The sequence below is a fragment of the Anopheles cruzii genome, chromosome 3 (assembly GCF_943734635.1).
Source record: "Anopheles cruzii chromosome 3, idAnoCruzAS_RS32_06, whole genome shotgun sequence".
Lineage (NCBI taxonomy): Eukaryota > Metazoa > Arthropoda > Insecta > Diptera > Culicidae > Anopheles > Anopheles cruzii.
The window spans coordinates 1,753,440-1,764,604 of record NC_069145.1 but is presented as its reverse complement, the minus strand read 5'-3'; the positions used below and the strand labels follow the sequence as shown (position 1 = coordinate 1,764,604).

Here is an 11,165-nt window from a genome sequence, read left to right as displayed (position 1 = left end):
AAATATTCCAAGTTTACCAATCAATAACGTAAATTAGTTATTAATTTGAGTATTAGTGGTAAAAATGAAAGGTATTGCACGTATTTTTGACAAAAGCGAGCAAGCAACCGGTAGCAATAATCAAGCTGTATGAAAATGAAGGTCGTATTCATCATATTAAAGTTTGTGGCCGCAAGAAATCAATACAAAAACGAGTTAATAAACGAATACTGAATATCTCCTCCACAACCCATTTACAATCCGCATAAAATATTGTCCAAAAACGAAAATCAGAAGGTATACAACTCCCTTCCGTGCATATCATTCGACGTAGCCTATAGCATGTAGACAAATCTGGCTCTGTTTTCAACAAAATTCCGCACCTAACCGTGGCCAATACAAAAAAAAGAACGGTATTTTACTAGATGGATGCTTTGAAACCTCGCTTATTGTGAGAAAAGCTGTTTTGGAGTGATGAATCTTTGGTATGATTCACCTCTCATTATAAGAAGTTGAAATTTTCTGTTATAAGGAACCTGAATCATTATTAGGAAACAAATTACAATGACATTATGTTCCAGGTATGCATTATTTACATGAAACTTACAAGTTAGTGATCTTTCCTGGTCATGGTGATTCGAAATCTGGTAAAAAATCGACGAAAGAAAAATCATTCAAGAAGGAACAAGTCGTATAGGTGAAGATTTCCCCGCAAAACAGGATAGTTCGGCAATTCACAAGCCAGAAGTAGTATCTCGTGGATGATAATATCAAAGTTTTAGGGTTTTAACGTCTTTGTGCAGACCATCCAACCACTGAAAACATGTGGTTATTCATGCGTAAAGATCCCACTCAATTTAATAGAATCAGCCAAATGAATCAAATCAATCTGGACCAAAATAATACATGAGGACTGCAGAAGGGGCCACATAACAAAACCAGGATGTTTGGCTACACTGCCTAGGGTCTAGACGGAATGGATACTATAAACTAGTTTTCGCCGAAGAGAAATTGAGCTTGTTCTAAATATGTTTGGCTAAAATTTTCCTCTTGTATCAATCATCCCTAAATACACCAAAACTATTATTGACACATCTTATTTAATGTTTTTGATTGATATTTGATTGACTACAGCAAATTTTTCATCGTCGTATTTCCTAAAATCTTTTGTGTTCTTGAACTAAGGATCTTTCCGCCATCCACTGTATGTCTCCGGATCTCATATAAAACCAGATGCGTTTGGCTGTATTCAGAATACGCTTTATTCTCCATTCTATCACAAATGCTGCTTACATTTTGTCCAATTATGTTCCACCCGTTTCTCAGGCCCGCGGCGGCGATAGCATTCGAGTTTACGTTTTGTCACGCCATAGAAAAAAAAAAACATTATAAAAACGGATCGCGATCATCTCTATATGCCCCTACAAATCGGTGTGTCACGTAACTGTAAGACGGACAGCTCTAAGGTCCCAAAGTGATCATTTCACTCAATCAAACTTTCGTTCCAAAAAAGCCCTATCGCTACACGCGCTCTGCGTCTCCAGCGCGTCGGATAAACTATTGAATGTCATGCACGGTGAACTGGTCTTCGTCGGCTGCGACCCTCAGACGTTTAGTGATCGACCAGCGGGCCCCAGAACAACCGGGATACGTGCGTTTCCTTTTCGCTGACGAAAAAATCCTTGCCCAGCTTGACGAACTCATCGAGCGTGATCTGTCCGTCACCGTTCTTGTCGATCACCGCAAACGAAACCGCAGCATCTTCCTCCGTCAGCCCGAGACAGCGGAAGAACAGTTTAAACTCGTGCAACGAGATCGACCCCGACCGATCCTTGTCGACTGCCTGCGGAAATGGGAAAACAGGGACGCGTTAATGCGCGCTTCAATCCGATTCTAGGATCCCGCGTCACGCTGAGAATCTTACCTTGTACAGGTACGGCAGAAAACGGTGGACCTTCTTCTTCAGATCCCTATCATTCACGACGTGGTGCATCTCGGTCAGGTACTGCTCGACCGTGACTAGGTTGTAGGGCGTTATCTCTCCCCACTGCTGTTCCCAGGTGGTCTGTAAGAAGGATCCGTTAATCCGTCGGTGGTGACCAAAAGCTGTACGCACGTATGTGCAAAACTCACTCTCATTATGGCACGGAATTCATCCTTCGCTTTGGTGTCCAAGTGACCCAGGGAAGCAAACTTTTCTGTCAGAAGCACAAAATCATCGTACGAAATGACACCATCCTTGTTAACGTCTAGTAGTCCGTGCAGGGTGCGCATCTTGCGGCGCCAAAAGTCCGAGTTACCCTACAGTAGGCGAGAGAATAGGGAGCAAACTGTGTGCGTTAGTAACACGCGGTTTTAATCGCAGCAACCATCGGTTGTTAATATTGTACCACATTTCCACTCGAAGAGAGCAAGACCTGGGAGAAAAAGATACGATACGAATGTTTGATAAACTCGTGTTAAAGTTACTCGTGTAATAATCGAATCAAAGGTTTTTGCGTCTGATAGTTTCCGGTGCACCCCACAACCATTTGTGTCAATTGCAGCAATGATGCCGTAGCGGAGATCTGAAGCCGCCGCGGAATGCAAATGAAACAGACATCATCCTCTGCGCGTTCCGTCTATCTTCTTGCTTTGTTTCCGTTTTTTTGTGAACGTACAAAATGTGCGATCGCGCGTGTGTTAGTAATGGCTGCCACGCTTCTTTTCGGCGTTTTTTTGCTGCCATGCGGCGCGCAATGGCACAATATGCTTGATAAAGAGGTCCGCGGTCGGCAAGCGAAGATCAGAGTAGAATGCAGTGCAAGGCGCACAGCGAGAAAAAGAAAACACGAGGGACACACAGGCCAATCCGCAGCCGCATATGATAATGTGCGCCACCAGAACACGCGCGGCGCGAAGCCGAATATGTAATCAGGTGGCGGTAACCGTAAACTGCGGCGGAGTATTGGCGTCTAACAACATTATGCTGCGTTTTAGTTAACCTTCGACAAGATCTCTTCTCGGTTCTTAAAGACCTTGAGTTTAGAAGTGAGCGAGAGCGAGAGAGTCAGGGAGAGAGCGGGAGAAGTTTAGGTTGGTTGCTTACCCGTTGCTTGCGTTGGCGACGCGGTGCTGCTTCACGTTCATCGTCCGAATCCGAGTCGGAATCCGAATTGTAGGCCCGTTCCGGAGCGGCCGTTTTCTTCGAGTAATTGCGGACTGCCGTCGAGGCGAAGGCTCGCCTCATTTGGTCGTCCTTCGGCAGGTAGCTGCTGGGTCTGGCCTAGAGCGCAACGACAATGAGATGTTAGAACTCAGCCGGGCACGAATTGGAAGGCGACAAAAAATAAAACAGGTAATCGAAAACCAAACCAAGCAACTCCATTGCTGCAGTTGCTGGTTTGAGGATTTACCGAGCCCGAAACACGGCGAAACGCTCAAGTTTACAGTGCCCCGTAGCATACTTGGATGTGCACGATGTAAGGCAAACAAATCATTATCACCATGTCAACAGACGGAAGCACAGCGATTGGTGGTACAACTGGGGCACAGCATCGAGAGTGTGATGTGGACAGATTGAACCAGTTGCACTCTTATCGTCGAGAAGATTTCGATGCATGATTAAAAGAGAAACCTTATCTAATTTTAGCCACGTTGTCGGACAATGGCGCATATCTTCGGCGAGGCAAGCGTGTTTATGCTGACAGCAACGCAACACACGAAACCTGTGACATAATCAAACCATTTTTTCGGTGCTGCTGCCTAAAGTGGCCTGCTCTGTTCGTTGTGGCGCGGTAACCGAAAGGCCCGAAATCATCAATCACCGAACGCAGCGGTAGCGCTTGAATACGTTTTACCACCATCTTCTAAGCTGAAGACATGTTTAGAGCGCATGTGCGGCGCATTTGTGACGCCGAAAGGGCCACTCTGTTTGTGTTTTGTTGTGAGTTGTTTGTTGGCTTCTGGGCCAAAACAGAAGCCATTCCGGTACATGGGAACATTTTCCCGTGAACATCGCTCGCGTATGGGGATAATGGTAGCTGTTTATAATAATGTTTCACATTCCCCGAACACTTTCCAGTGACGCAGTTGGCCTTTATTGATACGTTTTACGATTTTAAATCGCGTGAATTGAAAAAAAGCCGACCCTTACCTTTTCAATCGCAGTCGCAGTTTCTGTTGTGATGGCCGCCAACGACATTGCTCCGAGTTGTCGCTCGAACAAAGTGGCCGTGGGCCGAATGTAGTTCCGCAACAGTGCGTAAGCCATTTTGAGGGTTTTTGTTCACCGAAAAATCACCATTAACCAGCACGCGGCGAGGCTTAACCTTTCACCTGAGGACACGCTCACTTTTCGTTCGGGAACCAACTCTTTTTTGCTTTGATGCTGCAGACTTTTCACTTCCACTAGCCGGCAAGTTTCGGCGATTGTTGCTTCGTAACTATTGGATTGGAACTCCAAACCGTTCCAATCGCTGGCAGAACTAGAACTGGAAATGACGACGAATTTGAATTTTTCTCCTTTGCCACCGTCTGCCTCTCTCGCACTCTCGCGCTCTTGCTCTGGTGCGTGGATGTTTTGGTAAATTTGGCTGGGCGGACGTGTTCGAAGTCTGGTTTTCTCGCCAAGGGCCAGAAAGAGAACGCGACAGCCAGTGAGACGCCATTTAAAAAAAAAACCCTTCTGAAGTGCTTCGAGTTTAGCTCGAAAAGTGAAAGATAAGCAATAAGGTTTGCGATATAACGCCGTTTTGCCATATACAACCATAGTGAGAGGGGTCTTCTCACAGGTTGAGATCTGCGATCAAAAAAATGAAAAATTGACTGATTTTTTCGAAGAAAACCGCTTCGAAGAAGAAGAAAAAAAAAAAAAAATCCGTTTAAAAATCCGCTTACCGTGAAATGTTTCAAAGACGCTTTCTTTCGAGGCACAAAGCTTGAAATCTTTCACGAGCTTCAGCACATCCAAGTACAGGTGGCGCTGGCGTAACTACACTGCTGTTCATAATGATACCCTCACCCGTTTTTTCAGACTGAGGCTAAGATAAAACACTGAACCTATTTTTCGTAGATGAGGAATCAATTAGTTTAGCAAAAGAAATAATATCCATTGTTCGGTTTTTCGAAATAAAAATTATTTTGATTTAGAAAGCCAAAAAACGATAAAACGGCTGATCATGCGTTTCCCGTAGCATGAAAACCGGGAGTTCAACTTGAGGAAAATGATTTACAGTTCTCTGATGGAATGTCTTTATTCTCGCTCGTGTAGACGTGAACTGAAGGATCGAGCCGAAACGCGCTCGATCACGCATGGAGTGACAGAAACATAAAAGAGAGAAATAGAGAGCCATGGCGAAATGGCGAAATGGCGAAATGAGGAATGACGGAATGACAGTACGTCAAATTCAAATTGTAACGGCGATAGTATACAATATACCGAACATACTGGCCGCCTTGAACTAGCATGGCTTGTTCAACATAATTATAATGGACTGGGTAGCAGCGCGATTTTGGTGACAGGACGAACAACGTTGTCTGCCTTTGCTGTCCTGAGGGTGACAACTCGAACGACTCCATCCTTTCCGGGGTGCGTAGCGGTGATTTTCCCCAATGCCCAAGTCGCTGGTGGCGCATTATCTTCCTTCAGCAGGACCACACGTCCGACGTCAATGGATACTGGCGGATTGCAGCCCTTGCTGGCACGAGTTTGCAGCTGCTGCAGATATTCCGCTTGCCATCTGGTCCAAATGCGCTGTGTACGTTGCTGAGTACGTTCCCAATGTGACAAACGGTTCTCCGAGACTTCCTGCAATGATACTTCTGGAACGCTTTGGAGATTTGTTCCAATTAGAAAGTGACCCGGAGTAAGTACTTCGAGGTCTTCTGCTTCTGTCGGCATGTGCACTAGTGGACGCGAGTTTAAGCACATTTCGATTTGTGCGAGTAATGTAGACATATCTTCGCGAGAGATATTGGAATTGCCGACTTCCCTCAAGAAATGATGCTTTGCTGATTTCACGGCGGCCTCCCATAACCCACCAAATTGGGGTGCACGTGGAGGAATGAACTGCCAATGGATCCTTTGGCCAGTACACCAGTTGACAATCTTGTCTCGTTCGCCGGAACCCTTTTGTAGCATGCGGAAGACTTTGTGCAGATGGTTTGCTGCACCCTTGAAGCATGTTGCATTGTCGCTGTAAATGGTGATTGGTTTTCCTCTACGCGCGGTAAATCTATGTAGAGCTGCTAAAAAGGCATCAGTTGAAAGATCGGATACGAGTTCAATATGTACCGCTCGGGTGACAAAACATATGAAAATGGCAACATAGGCCTTTGTAGCTGTACGATTTCGCACTTCAGATTTGATGAACACCGGACCAAAATAGTCAACACCACAGCTTTCAAATGGTCTGCTTGGTGTTACACGTGATGCTGGTAAATCTGCCATACTTTGTTGAATTAAAGTCGGTCGATGACGAAAGCAAGTATGGCATTGATGATAAACCTTTCGGGCTAGGTTTCTTCCCGATAAGATCCAAAACTGCAAATGAATGGTGGACAACATCAGTTGTGGTCCTGCATGTAGAAGCTTTCGATGGTAGTACTCCACTATCATCCTCGTCAGTGGATGCCTAGCACAAAGTACGATCGGATGTTTTGAATCTTCTGAGATATCGGCGTGAATCAGTCGACCTCCTACTCGGATCAATCCTTGAGCGTCGAGCTGTGGTTTCAACCATTTTAAACGACTTGACCGTGATACGTATTTTCCAAGGAGCAAATCGGTGTGTTCTTCACGAAACGATTCCCTTTGAGCCATTCGGCATAGTGCATGCTCAGCTGCTTGGAGCTCCTTTGTTGTGAGAGGATCAATCTCTCCTCGTGCGATGGGAAGTGCTTTGTTGCGTTCGTTGAAACGTTTGTGCAAATTGTTGACATAAAATCCATAGAAATTGCATCGGCCGCCGTTGGTGACACGTGGCTCATGTCCTGGGCCAATTTCTGTAAGTTCTTGTTGCTAAATATGGCGCAGAAGATGTGCCATATGTGACGGTTTGCAGCTGGTATGTGGATATTGGTTCAGCTTGATTTTCCCGCCACACGATCCTTTGAAGTGGTTGATCTACTTCCTGCACCCTTATCTGTCGGTACATTTTTTCAATGTCGCCGACCAACGCAATTGCATGTGTACGAAACTTCAGAAGTAGAGACAGTAAATCCTTTTGTATGACTGGACCCACCAAAAGAATGTCGTTCAAGGAATACCCCGAAGATGTTTTACACGATGCATCGAAGACCACTCTGGTTTTAGTCGTAGTGCTGGACTCCTTGAACACTGCATGATGTGGTAGAAAACAATGAGAAATGTTAATATCAGGATTGTCCAATTTCTGCATATGTCCTAGTCGTTCATACTCTCTCATGAACTCGTGGTAAGAACTCTTTACAATTGCGTCTGACTCGAGCCGTCGCTCTAGAGTCCTGAATCGCCGTAGCGCGATACTTTTTGATTCACCCAATTGTTTAGTTGAATCATTTGTTCTCGGCAGTCGCACTGCATACCTTCCCGATGGTTCTCTAATAACTGTGTTTTGTTGCGTTCGTTGAAACGTTTGTGCAAATTGTTGACATAAAAATCCATAGAAATTGCATCGGCCGCCGTTGGTGACACGTGGCTCATGTCCTGGGCCAATTTCTGTAAGGTTCTTGTTGCTAAATATGGCGCAGAAGATGTGCCATATGTGACGGTTTGCAGCTGGTATGTGGATATTGGTTCAGCTTGATTTTCCCGCCACACGATCCTTTGAAGTGGTTGATCTACTTCCTGCACCCTTATCTGTCGGTACATTTTTTCAATGTCGCCGACCAACGCAATTGCATGTGTACGAAACTTCAGAAGTAGAGACAGTAAATCCTTTTGTATGACTGGACCCACCAAAAGAATGTCGTTCAAGGAATACCCCGAAGATGTTTTACACGATGCATCGAAGACCACTCTGGTTTTAGTCGTAGTGCTGGACTCCTTGAACACTGCATGATGTGGTAGAAAACAATGAGAAATGTTAATATCAGGATTGTCCAATTTCTGCATATGTCCTAGTCGTTCATACTCTCTCATGAACTCGTGGTAAGAACTCTTTACAATTGCGTCTGACTCGAGCCGTCGCTCTAGAGTCCTGAATCGCCGTAGCGCGATACTTTTTGATTCACCCAATTGTTTAGTTGAATCATTTGTTCTCGGCAGTCGCACTGCATACCTTCCCGATGGTTCTCTAATAACTGTGGCATTGTAATGCGCTTCACATTCTGTGTTGGGTTGGTATGATTGTTCCGGGACTGCATCGAGTTGCCAAAACCTTTGTAGCACATTTTCGAGACCGACTGTTGTCACATGACAAGCTAACGATTTGGTTGGAAGTGCCTCTCGCAGAGGTCCACACACGACCCAGCCAAACATCGTTTCCACTAGCAGCGGATCCCCAGCTTCTAGATGAATCCGTTTCCCGGTGAATAGTTGTTGATAATGTTCTGCTCCAATGATCATGTCGATCGGAGCCGGTTTGTAAAACGTTGGATCAGCCAATTCTACGTCGGGTAGCTTTAGACTGCTTGTACTGATGACACTTGATGGTAAATCAGATGTTGGTTTCTCCATTATGAAAAAGTTCTCTGTGCTGTAGAACGAATTCACCTTCGAATGAATAGTTGCGTGGGTCTCATATTTCACCCGATGCATGCTTTCTGCGATGCCTACTATCTGTGTATTTGTTTTTGACCAGCGAAGCTGGAGTTTTGCAGCCAACCTTTTCGACATAAAGTTGCACATTGATGCCGAATCTAATAGCGCACGAGCGTGATGGCGGTTTCCGTACCGATCCAGTACCCAGACGGTTACCGTTTCTAGTAACACCGTGCTGGCATACACTCGAGCCGATAGGCTGGCATTCGTTCCTGTTGGTTCAGGAATGGACTTGTTTTCGTGTACCAATGTATGATGCTTCTGGGAACACACCCGGCAAACGTGTTTCGATTTGCAGAATTTCACTTGGTGCCCAACACTTAAACAATTCCAACACAGTTTTTTTTGTGTGACTACTTCCCGTCGTTTTTGCACGGGTAAAGCTGCCAGTTCGTCACATTGAAACGTTCGATGATGCTCGGCACACATCGCACATTGTTGTGGAGCACTGAACTTGCTGCTGGTGTAGGTAGCCTTTGTGTTGGTGGTCTTCGGCGTGTGCCTTGCACCGTCTTCCTTTGTTTGATGCGTTTGCTGCCTAACACTGCCTGTCGTTCGCTCCGCCGTTTTTCGTGGTATGCGCGTTACTGATATTGCGTCTTCCGTTACGTCTTCCATGAAATGAGCAAACGACGCGAGGCTACTGGTTCCGTCACGAATACGCCGTGCCCACTGCATACGATACTCGCAAGGTAACTTTTCTACGAGTTCGGTGATCAGCATTGGGTTTTTTAGATGTTCGACCATACCCGCCGACCGTACGTGTTCGCAGAGTGACTGCGCCACTTCTCCGAATTCGATTAGGCTCTCCAGGTCATCGGCTCGAGGGGATGGGGTTTTTCTAACGCGATCGATCAGAACGTCCAATAGCAATTCGGGACGTCCAAAGCGTCTCTGGAGAACATGAATGACACTTGGAACTGATGAGGGGAGTAGAAGACGGCCTCGAACTGCTTCTTTCGCTGCCCCTTTCAAGCACCTTTGCAGGCGAATCATATTTTCGCCATTTTGAAAACCACACGCGTTGGTGGAGAAGTTAAAACTGCTAATAAACGTTGGCCATTCTGCGGGATCACCGCTAAAATCCGGCAGATCCTTCGGCAATGACTGTCGAGCTGCTTTTTGCTCCTTGGTGAGCGTCCATGATGATGCTTCTACGCCGACGCTTGTGGGTAGAGCATTTTCTCGCATTTCAGCGATTTCCGGCCTTGGCTGTTCTAGCTCGGTTCTCATCCGTCGGATCTCCTTTGTAACATCACCTTCTCGGTGACTCTCGACATTGTGATGTGTGACCCAGCTGGCCACACGGTCTGCTGCATGGCTCACGATGGAAACAATATCGTCTTCTTCAGTTGTTCTTCCAGAACACGATATTTTTCCTGCACAAACTTCTCTTCTATTTCTGCTTCCTGCTTCAGCCGTTCTAGCTGCCTGTTTTTCTGCTCCTCCAACATCTCGATTTTTAGGGTAGCTCTGCGATCACGCACTGAAGATGTCGTAGATGCCATTGACGACCGTACTCGACGTTGTCTGGCATCCGGTTGCCGGATCACCGGTGTCAATCCGAATGCCGCCTGTTGCTCCGCACTCGCGGAACCCGAAGCCTTGGTTTCAGACATAATGGCACTGTCTGCACTGTTTCACTTTGTAAGCGTAGCTTATCCGGTTCGAAGGACCAAATGATCATGCGTTTCCCGTAGCATGAAAACCGGGAGTTCAACTTGAGGAAAATGATTTACAGTTCTCTGATGGAATGTCTTTATTCTCGCTCGTGTAGACGTGAACTGAAGGATCGAGCCGAAACGCGCTCGATCACGCATGGAGTGACAGAAACATAAAAGAGAGAAATAGAGAGCCCATGGCGAAATGGCGAAATGGCGAAATGACGGAATGACGGTACGTCAAATTCAAATTGTAACGGCGATAGTATACAATATACCGAACAACGGCTGTTTCAAAACGATAGACTCATTATGTATTATTCAAGAAAATAGGGCCACCCAGTAAAAATGAATAACAATTATGATGTTTTAATAATCAGTGGCCTCTCCACTACGATTTATTACTTGAAATATCCTTTTTGGCATACTTTCGGATAGGTTCTTTAGCACGTTCATCGACAGGGAACGCCAAGCATTTCTAATCGCCACTTCAAGCGTCTGTATGTTTTCGTACTGCTTGCCATCCGCATAGATCTGTCGAACTAGAATTCCCCAAACATTCTCAATAGGGTTGATCTGGAGAAACAGCCGGCCAGGTCATTAAATTCACTCCCAAATGTTCCAAGTAAGCTTTTGTTGCTCTACTTGCATGGACAGTTGCATTATCCTGCTGGAAAATTAGCGGGTGGTGGTTGAAACGATGCAGGTATGGCTTCAAATTACTCTCCAGAATGGCTATATACCTTCACTGTTCATTCGTGAAGGAACTATTGCTAAATTACATTTAGCTTGGCTGCTAAACG

General features: G+C 45.6%; 1 protein-coding gene across 3 annotated transcripts; it reads right to left on the bottom strand.

Annotated features, from left to right (window-relative positions):
- Window positions 1–1,253: 1,253 nt before the first annotated feature.
- LOC128272669 (sarcoplasmic calcium-binding protein) lies at window positions 1,254–4,411 on the bottom strand. Of its 3 annotated transcripts, XM_053010528.1 has the most exons (6): window positions 4,115–4,411; window positions 3,068–3,244; window positions 2,370–2,396; window positions 2,113–2,280; window positions 1,904–2,044; window positions 1,254–1,822 (listed from the first exon to the last, which is right to left on the bottom strand). In XM_053010528.1, the coding sequence occupies exons 1-6, from the start codon at window positions 4,229–4,231 to the stop codon at window positions 1,592–1,594; spliced, it is 861 nt and encodes a 286-aa protein (XP_052866488.1). In that variant the 5' UTR covers window positions 4,232–4,411; the 3' UTR covers window positions 1,254–1,591. The 3 variants fall into 3 exon arrangements, with proteins under 3 accessions (XP_052866488.1, XP_052866491.1, XP_052866489.1); XM_053010531.1 differs by lacking the exon at window positions 2,370–2,396 and having other exon boundaries at window positions 4,109–4,411; XM_053010529.1 differs by lacking the exon at window positions 2,370–2,396.
- Between the last annotated feature and the right edge of the window lie 6,754 nt (window positions 4,412–11,165).